At 40.1% G+C, this 18,538-nt stretch overlaps 1 protein-coding gene across 2 annotated transcripts in view; it reads right to left on the bottom strand.

Annotated features, from left to right (window-relative positions):
• Positions 1–270: 270 nt before the first annotated feature.
• The window catches only part of dchs1b (dachsous cadherin-related 1b), a 100,071-nt gene continuing 81,803 nt past the window's right edge, over positions 271–18,538 (bottom strand). The window contains exons 12-29 of one of the 2 annotated variants that reach the window (XM_028466381.1): positions 16,888–17,328; positions 15,378–15,673; positions 15,130–15,245; positions 12,098–12,337; positions 11,056–11,181; positions 10,718–10,927; positions 9,670–9,926; positions 9,379–9,585; positions 8,901–9,297; positions 8,706–8,819; positions 6,891–7,102; positions 6,546–6,697; positions 6,329–6,459; positions 5,954–6,240; positions 5,309–5,450; positions 5,029–5,200; positions 4,540–4,949; positions 271–3,757 (exon numbers count right to left, since the gene is read on the bottom strand). In XM_028466381.1, coding sequence (XP_028322182.1) covers positions 1,698–3,757; positions 4,540–4,949; positions 5,029–5,200; positions 5,309–5,450; positions 5,954–6,240; positions 6,329–6,459; positions 6,546–6,697; positions 6,891–7,102; positions 8,706–8,819; positions 8,901–9,297; positions 9,379–9,585; positions 9,670–9,926; positions 10,718–10,927; positions 11,056–11,181; positions 12,098–12,337; positions 15,130–15,245; positions 15,378–15,673; positions 16,888–17,328 — 5,970 coding nt within the window. In that variant the 3' untranslated portion in view covers positions 271–1,697. The remainder of the gene's footprint in view (positions 3,758–4,539; positions 4,950–5,028; positions 5,201–5,308; positions 5,451–5,953; positions 6,241–6,328; positions 6,460–6,545; positions 6,698–6,890; positions 7,103–8,705; positions 8,820–8,900; positions 9,298–9,378; positions 9,586–9,669; positions 9,927–10,717; positions 10,928–11,055; positions 11,182–12,097; positions 12,338–15,129; positions 15,246–15,377; positions 15,674–16,887; positions 17,329–18,538) is intronic. The other variant, XM_028466382.1, reaches the window with a different exon arrangement.

Below are 18,538 nucleotides of genomic sequence, written 5' to 3'. Positions count from 1 at the left end.
TTGCTTTAAATGCATGTACAACCTTATTTTTCTGCCATTGCATCATTGATGTCAGAGCCTTCATTATAAAGAGGTGGTACTGAAAATAGGCTGATGGCATAAGTTTATTTTTTCATCTATTTTTTATTTTTATTTTAATCTGAATCAGAACCAGCAACGGGTGAGGCGGTAAATGCTGTCTTTGAACTTTGAACTTAACACAGTCGAGGTAGAGGCTATTAGTTGAAATCAAGAGGATGTCACAACGTTTACCCCAAATAATCAAAATAATTAAGCACATTGTTTTAATGTGAATGATGAAAAAGAGAAATTGCAGATAAATAAAACGTATACAGAAACTGAATGCAGACAATTCCAAGAACAAGCTCTCAAAAATAAAATACCAAGAGAAATAAGTTCACATTACACCTAATTACTGCAAAGGGTTGCTAAATCCTTGTACATTCATCAGGACTCATGTGTTTCGGTTTTTGCTCTTTCTGTGCTTTGCTTTTCGTGCTACGTTTCTTAATTGCATGTTGTTGTTGTTGTTGTTGTTGTGTTTTCCAGAGGTTCCCTACCTCGCATTTGCATTTTATTTCCATTGTGCTGAGACAAACAGGTTCACAGTAAATTGCGTTTATGATCATGAGCGATGTAATGGAGTTTCAGGAAGCACTTTCTTTCAAAGACACAGAGGTGATCAGCAAATTGAGTTATCCCTGAATAAAACTGGGAATGTGCAATTGTGCACAAGCAACACCACAACAAAAAGTTGTCAGCTGCAGATGAGAACTTAGAACAGTTTTTTTTTTTCCTGGTTGTGGATGATCAATAAATTGACAAAAAAAAAAAAAAAAAAAATCAGATAATAACTGCACAGCTGAGAATTTCTCATATAAATAAAACACAGACATCTCATTCTCAGTCACATCACAAGTCTGTACAAACCTGGAAAACATACAATACATAGCATAACCTGCATACATACAAATATACATATATGCAAAGAGACAAAACAATAAACTGTCAGTGTGAAATAATGAATGTAAAATAATAAAACCTTATAAAAATATTCAAAAAATAAAAAATAAAATAAAAGTGTAATCTCCTTCTCTTCCACTGTGTGAAGCATTGGCACTTCAATGGATTGAGTGTCTCTGTGAACTCAAACTAGTCCATAGGTTTCACAGAATTGTCCATTTAGACAGCAGCCATTAGTAAGTTTAATACTGGAGGGTAAAAAAAAAGGCCAAAGACACAAAGAGAGGAGAAAAGGTCCTTCATTCGCTGGCCAGCCAGTGAGGTAACATTAAAACAACACATCTATCTACACACTAAGAGATCTCTATCTGCAGGGTTAGTTAAGTGCATACTTCCATGAAGAGGTCAGCGTACCCCTTAACCCTGATGAGTTTTGTAGAGACTTGCGTCATGATGGAAACTAAAGGGTCTGGCACGTTTTTCTTCCTATTTTATTCCAATGGAACAAAGATCCTTGTTAAAATACTCAACCAACACAACTTCATTCACATTTTGCTTGATTCTGATCCATAAGATAAGAAATTGTTGGTCTGGGCAAATGTTCCCAATTGAACCAAAGTGATTTTTTTTACTAGATCAAGGTGGCACTCCCATTGGCCTTTCTTAGTTCCATGTATGTCTTCATCCAATTGGACAGACAAAAATGTAAGTAAAAGTTCCTTCCTGGGAAATCCTCATATTCTCATCTCATGGTCGGGACTCTGGTCCAGCGAAGGCTCCCTGGTGCTGATCATTGATGCCGATGGCCCTTGGTTGACTCCAAAGGGAGACACAGCGGGGGATCGAGCCGCTAAAGGAGATAGAGAAGGTGAGAAGCTTGGGGACATTGCTGCTGACGATATTGATCCCTCATGGCTAATGGGAGACCTGCGAAGTGAGGCCAAATGGGGGAATGTCCTCCCAATTATAGGGACTTTGGGAGGCACAGACATGGCCCCAGGATGAGCTACTGATGTAATGAGAGGAGGAGGATCAATTCTAGGTTTGGGATCGATTTTGGGCTTGGAATGGAAAGGTTGACGAGGTGTCTGGTTTTGCTGAGCAGTTTCGTCTTTCAGTCTTGCGATCTCTGTGAATACGTTAGCAAGAGGTTGGAACTGAGGGCACCAGTTGAGCAGGTAATCCCAATTATAACTTCCACGAAGCTCCTCGTCACTGGCAACAATAGCTGTAAGAGAACCATCAACTGAGGGTTTACCATCCTCTGGAAAGGCATAATCCTTCGGGAGTGAAATGTTCAGACCTCGGCCGACACCCAGGTAACCACTCCCTTCATCCCTGTAGACAGGAAGCTGCCCAGAGAGCAACGTCCCACTGAGACTACCTCCCAGTTTCTTTCCTTTAAACCAGGTGCTGCCCTCCAATGCTGCAGGTTCACAGGAAATATCGGAGAGCTGGTCAGCATCCTGCTGGATCCCAGAGTCTGGTCCCCTGGCTGAGATGTGTTCCTGCATGGACGACGTGATAGAAGCAACCCGTGGGTACTCGTTTATCATTCTGATCTCATCATCCTCTGCCGCCTCAGCTGATCCTCTTCCACTAGAGTGTGATGGATCTAAAGATCCCCCTCTAGTGTAGGGGCCACCGCCTGCACTACCCTGATCTCCAGCATAGCCTGGTAAAGCTTGGTGGTAGAGTCGTTCTCCACCTGATCCTGACTTGCAGTTGTCCAGGTTCTGTAAAGCAGTTCCTGAAGCAGCGGTTCCATTTCCTGTATCCTGACTTTTCTTTTTCCTTTGTGTTTTGACCAGGAACACTACTACAGCCATGACTACAAGTAAAATAATGACACCAAGCGAAACTGCAATGATGATAATCAGCAGGGTGTTGACATCAGCAGCAAGACCAAAGTTGGTGTTTGTGACGTCAATGGAGATCTGAGCTGTAGTAGCACGAGATGTATCCAGAGGGCTGCTGGCTTTCACGTCCAAGGTCATCAACCGTGTTTCTCGTTTATTACGGCCCGATCCACTGCTACTGCTACTACTGCTGCTGCTGCCTAAACTGTCAAGCTTAAGGGAAATCACCCCCGTAGTTTTGTTTACATCAAAGTAAGGGGAGATAGAGGTAAGAGAATAGAGAATAATACCGTCCACGCCTTCATCTTCATCACTTGCAAGGACCTGACCAATGCTCTGGCCTTTCTTGGCTCCCTCTGGCACTTCAAAAAAAAAATCGGAGGACGTAAAGAGTGGCTCGTACTCATCCTCCCCTGTGACAAACACCTGCACTGTCACAGTGGCTGAGTGGTTTCCAGAATCGATCGCCAAGGCAACAAAGTTAAACGAGTTGATTTTCTCAAAGTCAAATGAAGTTTTGCTCCTGATCTCTCCTGAACTTTGGTCTACCGTGAAGCTGTCCTTTCCTGCCCCAGATCGTTCCACCATGTAGTACTTCAATTGACCAAAAACCCCGGTGTCATGATCTATGGCATGTAGAACTGTCACAGCAGAGTTTGCAGGTTGGTTTTCCCTGATACTGGCTGTCAACACCTCCACAGGGAAGAATGGGTGGTTATCATTCACATCTTTGACCTCAATAACAACCGGCGCTAAGGCGAAGTGACCCTGTCCATCACTAGCTTGAATGATCACAATATGCGTCGATTGGTGTTCACGATCGAGTGTACGTTGAAGTCGCAATGCTCCAGTCCACTGGTCAAGCAGAAATAAATTGACTTCATCTCCTGAGCTGATGGTATACTGCACTTCAGCGTTGGGAGTTGAGTCGGGGTCTGGGAATACATGAAAACAGAATAGGATTATGAATATACTGAGGCAAGAAACAAAACAGCTGTAGGAAAGGAAATACAACTTTTTGAGATAATTTTTTTTATTGGATACATCCATAGTGTAGGCCTCATAGATCAATGCATTTAAGATAATTTGCTCAAAGAAATTGTAAATGGGTTGAAATTGCTGCTCAAAAGTTTGTTTTGCTCTCCAGTGTAAACACTCTCTTACTGAAATTGTCAGAAAGGTTTTGTGCATTGCATTGTGGGATGTGGAGTCCCGTAGATGAATGCATATGTGTTTTTTTTACTTGTGTCAGCCACCCAAAACTCTGCCATAGTGACTTTCCAACACATTTGTGGTCTTTCCACGGACTAAAAGTCACAGAACAACAATGGCAGATGTCTATTTTGAGGCTTTTAAATGGAAATCCAGCCCAAATTAAATGTTTTATGGGAACCGGGAAAGAACCACAACAAAAATGGTGACAAGCAAATCACTGTTTCTCATTCTCTGGCAAAGAAACAAGAAATCCTAGTAAGAAAGAAGTAAATTTATTTCTATGCATCCGTCCACATCCCACAATGCAATGCGCAAAGCTTTTTTTCGTCAATGCTACTAAGAGAGTGTTTACAGTTGAGATCAAAACAACAATTTGAAACTTTTCGGAGGTTTTTTCTCGAGCAAATGATCATTGATTGATTATAAGGCCTAAATGATGTCCTTCTCTGATAAAATATGTTAATCTCTAGCAGCTTTAGTGCAACAGCAGAGGTTTTCCCACCTGTAGCAGACAGACGTAAGATCTCAGTGCCAGCAGCAGCTCCCTCACTCAATGACACCATATATTCTCCTCTGCTGAACACTGGAGGGTTGTCGTTCACATCCCCAATGGTTATGACTGCAGCAACACTTGAACTTCTCTGGGGGACGCCACGGTCCGACACCACCACAGTGAGGTTGTAAAAGGGTTTGGTTTCAAAGTCGAGCCCCTCGGCCAACAAGAGAGTCCCGACCGTCTGAAAGCCTCGACCCTCCAGGAAACGCACACTGCTTTCAATCTGGAACGTGTTGCCTTCATTCCCGTTGGCAATGGCAAAGTCAAAGCCACAGTTTTCTCTGGAGAGGTCGCTGTCGAAGGCCTCGAAGGTCAGAATGGTTGACCCGGGAATGGTGTCCTCAGAAACAGTAGCCCTGTAAGACAGAAGTTACAAACTCAAGTATAACTACTTAGGTTTAACAAAAAAAAAAAGTCTATCGCTCACAGGCTGACCTGTACTCTGACTGATGAAAAACAGGAGCGTTGTCATTGACGTCAGAGATTTGAACCTGGATGGTGGTGAGGGAGGAGAGGGAAGGGGAGCCTCCGTCACGAGCTTCAACAACAATGCTGACCGAAGGGCGTTCAGGATCAAACTCAGCTCTGTGGTTGATAAAAAGTGTTCCTGGATATGAAGGGAAAAAAGTTCTAGTAAATGTGTGTTCATCAGGGTAGAATTAGAGGTTATGATTGAAAACGGCAATGTGCTGCAGAGAACAGAGAGACTGAATACCATTGTTAGGGTCGATGATGAAACCCTCCTGTGTCGACGACATCACTCTGTAGACAATCTGTCCATTTTCTCCCGAGTCCCTGTCAGTGGCCGTCACTGTGATAACTGCACTTCCTGCTGGTGTGTGCTCTGGGAGCGTAACCTGTGGTGCAAAAACAAGGGTATGGGACAATTTGTTAACGGATAACTTATCACGATGAAACCTCAACTCTTATCTTCAACTCAATGCCATAGGCTAGTAAGCAGGGTTGGGGTCAATTATAATTGTAATCACGTAATTGTTAAATAATTACATAATTGTAATTGCAAACATTTTTTGCTGTTGGAATCTTAATTGAATTGCAATTGAGAGTTCAGATAATTGACTTTAAATTGTATTTAGCAATTAAATTATATAAAAAATTGAGAAAATAATCATTGCAATTCCAAAAAATGGTGGTCAGCATAATCGTAATTGAGTAGTAATTGAACATGGATCATTTAAGACGTAATTGTAATTGAAAAATGTAATTGACCCCAACTCTGTTAGTAAGCATATTGTTAATAATACAGTGAAACAATATATTTACAGTAATCTCTTAATTTAACAATGAGACAACACTACCAAATGTAATATATCTACATGTATCGTCTGGAGTACCATACCTGATAAAGATCGTGGGTGAATGCAGGAGCATTGTCATTGATATCTTCCACCAGGATTGTGATGTTGGCCTCAGTTTGGTGCTCACTGTCGGTAGCTCGAACCGTCAAGGTGTACCATGTCTTCTCCTCAAAATCCAGGGGCGCGGTGAGAGACACACCTCCACTGTATGTATGAATCCCAAACTTGCCCAAAGACATGGGATCAAGGTGCAGGGAGTATGCAAGGGAGGGGGAGGAGTCAACATCGTTTCCTGTCACAAGTGTGATCTCCGTGCCAATCAAAGTGTCTAAGAGAGGAATATAATGCGTCAGAATGACACCTTTGGTTGGATTGTTTTTTTTTGTTTAACATTGAAATCTATCATGGATACTTACTCTCTGGGATGCGGATTTCTTTAGGCACAGGAATAGTAGGGCTGTTGTCATTCTGATCAACAATTATGACTGTCAGAGTGGCAGAGCCGGCCAGACGTGGACTTCCTCTGTCAGTTGCTGTGACTACCAGCCTGTTGGTGAAGAGAGTTTTATTTTGTTTGTTTTAAAAAAAGTATGCTGAAAGACTGAACATTATTCAACCATGATGTGTCCTTACTTGGTCTGTGTAAAGATCTCTCGGTCCATAATGGCTGCTGTGGTGATACTTCCAGTAACAGGGTCGATCTTGAACAGGCCGCTCATGCTTGAAGACTGGATGGAGTATGTCACCTGCCCATTTTGGCCCTGATCTACATCCTCAGCTACAACCTGGGAGAAGAGGAAAGACAGAGAACACATGGAAGACAGAATGATTAGTTTACTTTTTATTTTTTAGCAGTTCCTACAGCTTTAGTCAAATTAAATTCAAGACTTTTTATTATTTATTTTACACACGCGCCCGCAGAACTTCCTTGATTTATTAGAGAGATGCAGTGTTGTGCAGGTATTAGTGTATACACACCTGTATTATAGGCATTTCATATCCCTGGGCTTCTTTCATGTACGCTACATAATTTTGCAGGTGGAAGCGTGGGAGGTTGTCATTGACATCTTGGAGGATCAAGTTAACAGCCATGAAAGATGTGGAGCTGACAGTTTCAGCCTTTACAACAAGCCGAAGTCTCGGGCTGTCTTCAAAGTCAAGTCCCTTGGAGCTCTGCACCCAGATTTCACCTGCACATCATATAACGGGAGATGTTAATAGGAACTAGTGAAACAAGGACATACGAGATGTCAAAGTTGACATCGGCCTCAAATATTTTAGACATAACTGCTACCCACAATCATTTTTTATTAGATACAATTATAGTGTTTGCCTCATAGATCAATGAATCAAACAACATTTATTTAAAAAAAATAAAAGGAAAGGATGAGATTGCAGCTTGACAGTTTGTTTACATCTCTACTGTAAACTTATTGACATTGTGGGGAAAAGTTTTGTGCATTGCATTGTGGGATGTTGAGTCCCGTAGACGGATGCAGAGAAGTGTTTTTTTCCTTCATTCTTGCTGTCATTTCTTATGTTTCTTTATTAGAGGAGGACAACAGTGATTTGCTTGACAGCTTTTTTGTACTATTTTGTTCCCAGTATTCCCCGTGATAGTGGAATGATTTTAACCAAATTACAAATTATTGCGCGTAGCAGCTTCAGGTCAATGAGTTTCACATTGGTTCATGTTGACTACATCTGTAAAGTATTCAATCATCTTCAATTGCTTCTATTTACATTTATATACAGCGATTACTCTCCTGCAACCAAAGACGATCCACTTAGACAATTGTAACCCCAAAATAGTATATTTATATTATGGTTAGCCCTGTTATAAAGTGTTGACTCTGTTGGAATGCATTGACGAATCTTGATAGAACAGTCAAATCAGCACTAACTGCCAGAACTAGTGGTTGATCGAATGTGACAAAGGCATAATGCCATATTTATATGGTGTAAGTTATTTATGTATAATTAACTTTAATCAAAATAATTTACTCTGAATGAAATAACTGCACAGAGAAAAATAAACAATGTAAATACAACCATATTTCGATCAATATTATAATGAATAACAGGATGGCGAGTTACATCTGTAACTTTTAAGCACATCATCCCAGGATGCTGAGACCATATAAAGATTTTACCGTTTTTAATAAAAATCTGAACTTTCCTCCATAGTGATGTCTTAAGCCCTACAGACTGAACTTTTGTTAATGAAGAAAGAACAAAAAAAAACTCCACTTTTGTGTGTATTTTTGAAACTATTTTAATACTGGGTTTTTGATTTATGCATTTAAAAATGTGAATTAGTTTGATAAATATAAAGGTACCTATTTCTATAAAAAAGATGTTTTCTAGTCTCTGCTTCTGCATATGAATATAATAATACCTAACTAACATAGTCAAGTACTTGTGGTCTGTGCAGTGTATGAGGCCATGATAACAGAAATCACTTCTGATTAGTTGATTCACCATCATGTCCATCATGTCATGTCAGCTTGGCTCACCTCAAATTTATAAACATATTGAACAATATTAGCTATGGTTGGATTGAGCCTTTTATAGAGCATTTATACCAGTTTTTCCTATTTTAAAAAGTAGTAGTAGTAGTAGTAGTAATAATTTTAGTCATCCTGTCTTTGTCTAAGATTTGTTTTTGCCAAATAAACAACTATGATTTAGCCATGATAAACTATGATGACAAATCTGAGTTAAAAAAGATTAATGCTAGTTGACATTGTAAATAACATCATTTGTTTCAAACACAATGGGAGAAAAACAAACCTGATGAGGAGCTGATGCTGAAGGCCTGCCCTCTGTTTCCACTGAAGAGACTGTAGCTGATACCCTTACGTGTACCATTAGGATGTTGGGCCTGAGCTTGAGCCACTGCTGTGCCTGTTTTATCACCAAAAAAAGAAGATGAGGAGGTTTGCAACATCGGAACAGAACAGCTACCAGTTAACAGTAGCTCCTCACCTTTTGATGCATTCTCTTGAAGGCTGACATCTCGAGCATTCCTTGAGAAACGAATGCCAGTGTACTCCACTTCTTTCATGTAGATCACCACCACACCCTGTGCAGACTGTGCTGGACTGCCTTGGTCCATAGCTTCTACTATCAGGGTTCTTTGAGCCTGAGACAGTCCTGCTAGTGGCTCAGTTGCCTGGATTTCACCGGTGAGGGAGTTGATACTGAAGCCCTTCACCGGGGCGGCAAATCTATAGAACACAGAACCATTGGCACCAAAGTCTTTGTCCTCAGCTTTCATTGTAGCTAAAACCCGCTGCGACCGCCTGCTGGACGCTTCAATGACCAACGGATCTTGTATGAAGAAAGGAGCATTGTCGTTGACATCTAGAACGTTGACGGTGACCTGTAAAATGCAGAAGTTTGAGGAAAGTTAGTACAATATTTTTCCCTCATCACCTAGGATCTACAGTAACCTCCTGTTTACCTGAGCGGAGGAGTTCCTGGGCTCGGCAGGTGAAAGGTCAACAGCAAACACTTGGAAATTGTAGGATGCTATTTTTTCTCGGTCCAATGGGGCTGATGTGGTAATTCGGCCTGTTTGCTCATTCACAGCGAAAGCTCCATGAGCCTCTTGACTGAGGAAATACAGAACCTTCCCATTGAGCTCACTGTCAGCATCTGTTGCAGATACCTTAAAAACAAACATTTGAAGAATATCAGTGAGACGGTTTTTTTTCTCCAATTCTAAATCTTGCCAATTTCATGACTTACTCACCTCAAGAACTTGGTAGCCTTCTGCAGCATCCTCCGACACTTCCACTGAGTAGCTACTTCTGCTGAAAACAGGGCTGTTGTCATTGACGTCCAGTACTCTGACTTCCACTGTGACGGTGGCACTAAGAGTAGGACTTCCTCGATCTGTGGCCACCACCTCCAGAGCGTAATCTGCTCTCGTTTCCCTGTCCAGCCCTCTGGAGGTGGAAAGGGCTCCTGTGCTGGGATTGAGATGGAAATCTCCATCCAGGTCTCCTGCTGGGGCAAACAAAAATAAATAGTGAAAAAGTTATTTAAAGAATTATAAGCAAACAGAATATTGATTAAATAAAGCAGGATAATATATATACAATATAAAGTCATTTTATCTGAGTCAGGTTGAAAAGAGCTGATCCCCAAATTGAAGAAAGCTTTGTACATTTAAACCTATTACAAACTTAGAAGTCCATTACTCTTTTTTTTTCTCCTCCCACAACTTTTGCATCTTCAGATTGTTCTACTCAAACATTCCACAAAGATTTTTGATTTGTCAGAAAATTGAGCCTACAGTGCATCAAAATGTTTGACTGTAAATTGTGTTGTAAATACATGTACATTTAAATTCTTGCTAAATGCATTTTCATTGTTCACTGAAAAATGAAAATTTTGGAGTAATTGTAGATGATGTTTGAAAATATCAACATTTTTATCTGAAAAACAGAATATTTTACAGCATTTCAAATTGGAGTAAATTCAAAAATGTCATTTTAAAACATCAGTTTTTTGATGGAGCCAATAAATCATTGATAAAAATCACCAACACCTCCATGCTGTGTATATGCAATATGTGCTCAAATTTGCTTGGCCCCGTCCATTGCTGCACAGTAGCTATATCATTTCAGTCGTATTTCACTATTTAAAACACACTGAAATAAAGTTTTAGGCAAAAAATGTTTGCTTTGCACCGAGGACGCCTGGAATCAACAAACAAACATGGTAGGAAAAACCCTGAAGAAGAAACAGGCTGAATAGTTTTTCATGAAAGGTGACCAATCAGGCTGCATCTTCACCTGTGATTCTGTACTCTAGCTCTCCACCAGGACCTGAGTCGGGATCTGTGGCTTTAAGGAAGCAAAGCTCAACTGGGTTCTGATTCTCTGGCACCTCGATTTCGTACCACATCTTTGCAAAGACCGGAGCGTTGTCGTTCACATCCTGCACTTCCACACGAACTACGGCCTTGGCAAAGTTTGGAGGCAGTCCACCATCCCTGGCATAGACTGTTAAAAGATGGAAACAATTACAACGACTGACACCTCTGCAGAAATACATGAGAAATATAAAATAGATGATGAGGTGTGACTTAAAACATTGACAATGTATAAAAAGTCAACTGTTATATTCATACCAGTGAGTGTATAGTGATTCTGTTGCTCTGCATCCAGTTCCTTTGTAGTTGTGATGGTTCCGGTCACAGGGTTGATGATGAAGCCTTCCTCTGTCACACCTCCATATGTTATGTGGCCATTGGAGCCTTTGGTGAAGACGTACATAGGTAAAAATATAATGGTTATGCAGTTAAATTGGAAGTAAAGCTAGGCATTATATTGGTGGTGATGCTCATAAATCCAAAGCCACACGATGTTGGAAGAATATCTTAATGAAAGGTCCAGAAACCACATGTGCTTTCTTCAGCATGTGTCAGTAGTTAAGTTTTAAATAGATTTGGTTTCTCGAAAGCATTTATGTCTCTCTACTGTTTAAATATATGTGGGTTTTCTGCTGTTCGCTGGCTTTTCAAATAATTTTCTTTAAAACAAAATACAATTTCACTTTAAAAAAAAAAAAAAGCCTGTAGAAACTTCATACATGCTGTTCTTGTTTCCCAAAGCATTTACAGGTGGGCTGTAAACCCCTACACACTTCATAAAGTTACCGCAATGTGAAGTATGGTTCCCTTCCATAGCTTTTATTTTTTTAAATCATTAGATGAAATTTGTCAATAAAATGTTTCAAGGGGAAAAAAATGCAAATGCTCATTTAAACCCAGAGCAGCTTTGAGTTCTACATTTTTAAAAACTTGAGAATGTTGACCATAAAACTAAAGGACCTGCCTAACAGAGAAAAGCTCAAACTACCAACATGTTTAATTTAGTCTCAAGAGAATCATGTTCTCTAGGTTTCTGGAATGGAGAAGTAGCATTTTGGTCTCAAATGAGTCGTGCTGAGCTGAAAAGCCTTTCACAAGTAGCAGAAGTGGTTGTTGGTTTGCGTCTTTTTACGTCAAGACTTCATCTTCAAAGGTCTTAAAAGTACCTAGCTCATTTTTAAAATGTAAGGTGTATAAAGTACATATATTTGTTTAAAAAAGTAAGGAGTAAAGGTAAAAAGTTGTAAAGAAAAGTACAGATACCAGGAAAAAACTACTTAAGTACTACACTCCAACCCACCTTGGTCCCGGTCCGTTGCAGTTACGACCAACACTGTGGTCCCAGGCCCTTGGTTTTCCATTACCTGGGCCTCAAACTCGGCTCGCTGGAACACTGGAGGCTCATCGTTGACGTCGATCACTTGCACACACAGCATATGAGAGGTAGAAAGCTGAGGCGATCCGTGATCCTCTGCAACAATGGTAAGATTGAAGAGTTCTCGCTCTTCACGGTCCAAGGCTTTGAGAATAAAGAGAGAACCTACGAGACGGAGAAAGGCAGAAACCTGTTAATTCTGCTGTAATCTATTGTCTAAGTGCGTCTTTGGGTCGTTTTCTGGGAATCTGTAATTTTCCGTAGCCGAGCCAGTGTTTGCATACCCACAAGACAAGTGAAAACAAAACATTTACGGCTTTGTGAGATTTTCCAGAATTCCAGAGCAGACCGGTTTCTTTGGACATGTTAATCGGTTCTGGCTATTTGAACAGGCAATCAAATGGGGAACCGTTATAAATATCAGTTAATATTACCCATAGCCAACCTAACCCTCGTCCTTCACCTTAGAGTCTGAGTTGTTTTTCTCCCTTTATGCCAAAGCACTACATGTACTGTTTGTGTATGTATTTTACGTAGCTCATGCTCTTTCTCAAAGGAACTGTGATTCAGACACTGGCTTCAGTTTCTCTTCAGCGTTAATGTTTGTGTCCCACAGCCTTGTCATCGCTGATTGCAGACAGAACCAGCCAGAGCCAGAGGAAAATATTCAACGTGTGTGTGAGTGAGTGAGTGAGTGAGTGAGTGCATGTTTGGCTCAGTACTAATAAGTAATTTATGCGTGTGCCAAACATACATTGTATTTCAGTGAGAAATTATTTTAAGTACTCCACACTAATGCAAACCATTCACTGCACTATAGTTATGTCTTCTCTCGCCTACTGAGTTTTTGGGGTTTTTTTCCACTGAGGAATTCCACTGTGTATCATCAACATGTTTTTATTCTTTGTCATCACATGTCATGATGCATTTACAGCAATGTCCAGATCGGAGATATTTGCCATTTAAGTGCAACCATTGAAACATTTTTAGAGAATTTAGTGTTATCCTTGTGGTGCCGGACAGGGTACAGAGATGATCCACAAAATGATGATTACATTTCAGTCATGAAATTATGGTACACAACAACACAAGTAACCACAGCCACAACTGAATAAATACTGAAAAACAAAACCTTCCAAAAGCAACATTTGATCTATCTTTTCACTTAGATTCAAAAGAGGCAACTACATTTACTATCACTCTTACAGTATTTACTTACTTTTCACAAAATTACAAGTAGTTATTAACATAAAAACACCAACACAAACCATTTACCTATACGCTACATATGGGGAATATGAGAAGCTCCTGTGCAAATTTCTCTCTTGTGATGAGCCCTGGTCTGACATTTGCTCACCTTATTCAAAAAATCCTTAGTTTTTACATTAATAAATGTGTTGTATACATAATTTTTTGGTTGTTAAAGGTAGGGTAGGCGATTTTCAAAAGCTAGCATGATTTTGTATGTAGCCTCCCTGACGGCTCTGCCTTTACCCCCCTCCCCTCTGTGCTCCGTCTCACAGCTGCTGCAGAAGAGGAGCTCAGCTCATCGCTTGTATTGTGTAGAAACGTCGTTGTCTCATGTCTCATTCAACAGTAGGTAAACAATAAACTTTACCATTATATTTGTTACCAAAAACTCTGTTTTAATCGTGTCAGCAGTGACGCGCTTTCAGCGTGAGCTTGTGCATGCGAGGGGTCGAGAAAAAAAGGTTTGTTTTTTTCCACCGGTCAAAGTTATTACAGGTTTACAGCTGCTACAGTTGATGGATTTTCTTCGTTCCTTTTTCAGAGCACACATCATCTTAATTTCTGTCAAGACAAAGACAATTTCAACCAAAAACTTTAAAAAGTGTATCTGGAGGAAATCGCAAACCTCTGTCATGGATATAAGCAGAGCAGAAGTATAAAGAACATGCAATAAAAATCCTAAAAAAAACAACAACCCAAACTCCGCCCCCAGAAACACATTATAGCATGTAGAGTGTTCAATGCCTGAACACTAAATCTAACGTTACAACCATTATAAACCAAATGTTTAACACTAAAGTTAAACAAACCAGATCCACTATTAGAACACCAGACAATTTGACTCTAAAGACGTAAAAAAGAACCACCCCCTCCATCTGGAACATACATTAATGTCTGACTTACATTTCCATATCCTTCCTTAATCCTAGTCATAGCAAAGCCTGCGCGCGCTCCCCAGCACAAACAAAGAAGAGACAACACAAGAGGATCTATATGATATCACCAGATGTCTATAACTCTAGCCTAAATAAAGATCTATGCCCATCAATGCATTTGTCAGGAAAAGGATTTTATTGTTTTGAAAAAAAAGCCGTAGCTCACATTGAATGAGAACTGGAGACGTAGCTCTGCAGCATGGAATTACAACCAAATAGGAAGTTCTATAGACGTTTCTGCAGGTGAAGTCATGTAGGACATGTTATTGGACTGACAGTGGATGTTTAAGTAAATCTCTAAAAGAATCCAACACTATGACTTCCACTTCTTGTCTAAAATAGTACATGGTAACCCTGTGAGAGGATAGTGATGACATACAGGAGAAATGCAGCCCTAAGTCTACAAAATTTTGTGCGGCTACCAAAGTAAATGCTAAGAAATGACCTCAAAAACAGCCAAAATTACAGAAAAATACACAAAATGAAAACAAAAATACACAAAACTGCCGTAAGCGGAGAGAGTCACATTTTTGTGGCTCCGCTATGATAAAATTAGCCCATCTCTGACATACAATATTTTTATTCAATGAGTCAGAATGCATATTTTTTTTTTAATGCACCTACAAAAGCCCAAAGGACGGCTGTTAAAGTAATGACTCGTCTGTTTCTGTGAGCAGATAATCGTCCAGTGTCTGTGTTGTATCTGTGAGTTTCCAGAAGCAATAATAACACGCACATCTAACACTCGTCTGACTGTAAAATAATACTCACCAGTGTTGGGATTCAGGTTGAAATGACCGGCACTGTTGCCTGCTTGGATTCTGTAAGACACTCGACCATTTTCCCCTTCATCCTCATCTCTTGCCATCACGTGTAAAATCACAAATCTATGAATATATTAGACAAGCATGAATGTGTCACATCATTGAAGGTCCATCATATTGAATCATGAATATGTTTATATTTATCTCCTAATGAGTGAAACCAGGCACTTAACCAACAAACCGGAGAAGACTCACCCTACAGGCTGATCCTCCATAACGCTGACTGCAGACGGCGAGCTGAAGGTCGGAGGATTGTCGTTTTCATCCGTCACAAAAAGCTGTGCAGTGACCGAACCCCAGCGTCTCTGTGTGGGATCCACGGCCTGGTCTGTGGCTCGCACCACCATGTAGAGGGAGGGCGTGGACTCACGGTCTAACTTCTGCCCTAAGGTCAGAACTCCACTGGAAGGGTCGAGGTTGAGGAGGTCAGGAGTGTTGGGCCACTGGTGCTCGATGGAGTATCTTAGCTCACTGTTGGGTCCACTGCCGTCCTTTAAAAAGGTGAAGATTCAACAATGGTTAAACAAGTATTTCTCAAGGGCAAATAAATACAATTAGGGCTGTAACTTTACGCATTCATTGCAATTAATTAAGGCAGTGGCTATTGCCATATCAATATACCAACATTCTATCCGTACGCAGCGCCCCTCATTGGCCAGTTTAGGTCACGTGTCAAGTCAGTCATTGGCCAGTTTAGACTAAACCTAACCGGAAACCTTTACCTAACCTTAAAAATTGTTTTGCTATAGGGTTATAACATAACCCTAAGATGCTACGTACGTGTACTTCGGTAAACGTAACATAGCACCGGGGCCGGGGGTTGTCCGTACGGCAACGGTACGAATAGATACTTTCAATGATTAATTACAAGAAAAAATACTAAATACAAAAAAAATAATGCTGTTAATCACTTTTTTTTTGCAATCCAAACAGCGCGTAACCTTTCTCTTTTCAAGAGTTCCCGGTATAGCCATAATACTAATGAACAGACTACAATAACACAACTGGAAACAGAGAAGCTTCTCAGCTTCATTTGTGTTAATTTTGGTTTATAAAAACACTAGAAAACAAAAGCCCAGTTGTGTGCAAATTGTGCAAGAAAAGGTTTGCCAATCACCGGAGCTTTGTAGCCTCCGCTACCACCTCAATGCTAAACATGTAGCAGCTAGCACAGACATTCGGACAGTGCTAGCTGTAAAATGCTGTGAGCACGCAGTGTGACTGACAAATGAACAAAATCACAGGATGAATATTATGATCTGAAGGACAGAAAAAGCAACAAGTTTGGTGTTCAATAATTGTATGACTCAGAAAAGTGTTCGATGTGCTAACTTTATAGCACTTCATACGGACCTGATGTTTTTTATAATTTTTATTTTCTATTATTTGGAGATTGACAAAAGTACACATCAATATTTCCCCTGATGGTCAAAACTAAAGGTGTCAGCAGCCCTTAGGACTAGTCTCACATACAGAGGAATGTACTGGAAATGGCTACAAGTCTGTTAAAAACAATAAATGACTTTATAAAGCCACTTTGTTGTATATCAATCTTTTGATCTGCCACAATAATGTAATTAAATACCTCAAGTTGAGGGCTTTTCTCAGCAATTTTTAGGTGAGATTAAAAAGAAATTAATTAGATTAATTAATTAAAGAGCATAATAAATTATCTTGACGGCACAATCATGAAAGAATTCCAAACCTCATCCAAAGCTTGGAAAGTAAATATAGAAGCTCCTGGTTCCATGTTCTCTGGGATGACAATTGAAACAGGGTCTTCTGTGAACTGGGGGGCGTGGTCATTGCTGTCCTGCACATGGATGTCCAGCTTGACAAGGTGGCTGCTGGGAAATGTCTGAGAGAAGTCCGACACCTCCACGTGCAGCGTGTATCTCGACCCTTTCTCGTAGTCCAGCTTACGCACCAAGTACACGTCGCCCTTTAACCGGTCCACCATGAATGTCCCGTCACGGTCTGTCCCGCCCACCACCAAGTAGGTCACCTGGCCATCAAGTGCTGCAGATTCGTGCAGGTGAGGTGGACGGACTGAACCGATGACGGAGCCCGGAGCTACTAATTCAATAGTGTTCAAGATCATGGAGAGGACGTTGGGCTTTGGGGCGGACCTGGAGGAGCTGAGAACCTGAAGACAGAAAACACAGGACAGCATGGACAAGCGTTACAGCAGACATGAGCACTGGCGGCTCGGGGGCCACACGCTGCTCTCATTCTAATTCAACGTGGCCCCTAAAGTAAATGACAACAGAAAAAAACTACAAAATTACACAAAATGACTCCAAACCACACAAAAATGTACGGAAAAATACACACATTGAAAAATAAACACACACAAGACAATTACTAATGTAAAATAATTACACAAAACAACAACAAATGCACACAAAATGACCCAAAAACCCCATGGAATGACGAAACCCTCCACAAAATTACAGAAAAACACACAATTTGAAAAGAAAAATACACAAGACCATTACAAAAGTAGAAGAATTACACAAAACAAGAAAAATACACAAAATGACAACCCCCCTCCAAAAAAATTACAGAACAATACACAAAAAGAAAACAAAAATACACATGAAGATTACAAAAGTAAATACAAAAAAAAAAAAAAATCAAAACCAGCAAAGTGTCTCCAAAAACACACAAAAATACACAAAATGACTCCAAAAAAACACAAAAAAACAAAAACAAAACAACAACAAACACACTTTGTTGTTCTTTGTATTAATGCTCAGTTCGGTCATTATTCTAAATGATGACATGAATGTTGATAATGTGGCCCTCGGATCAGACAATCACATTTTTGTGGCCCTGACTGTCATAAAAGTTGCCCATTTCTCCATCACATTATTTCAATACATTTTTACTTGAACAATAATTAAGCTAAAAACTGCACATTTTAAATTAACTGTCGAAACGTTCAAGAACAAATACACCCGAACCCCTCCATAAAAATAGTGGTGCTTTTGCTCAGTTATAAGCACCACTTCCTGTGTTTATCATTATACTGTATCCTCTGTGCATGTGTCAGCATTTGCTACCTGTAGCAGAATAATACAAGAACAGGAAAATTAAAAAAAATTCCTCTTCAAATATCGTAGAGTGAACTCTCCACCTCCATTTGACACGGTGTCAAATGTTAGCGTCTAATTGGAAACAAACACATGACAGAGGGGCTTTGACACTTCATAGTCTGGAAAAGATCAAAAACCTCTAAAGATAGACGACAAGCAGATTTTTAACAAGCTCTTGTTACATCACTTGAAAAATATCTATCTGAGCGTGCCCATTGTCTAAGTTTGACACTACGACGGATTGTAGCGTTGTTTTCT

Source organism: Gouania willdenowi, chromosome 14 (assembly GCF_900634775.1).
Source record: "Gouania willdenowi chromosome 14, fGouWil2.1, whole genome shotgun sequence".
NCBI classification, from domain to species: Eukaryota; Metazoa; Chordata; class Actinopteri; order Blenniiformes; family Gobiesocidae; genus Gouania; species Gouania willdenowi.
The sequence above is the reverse complement of the archived record's forward strand: the minus strand, read 5'-3'. Positions and strand labels throughout refer to the sequence as shown.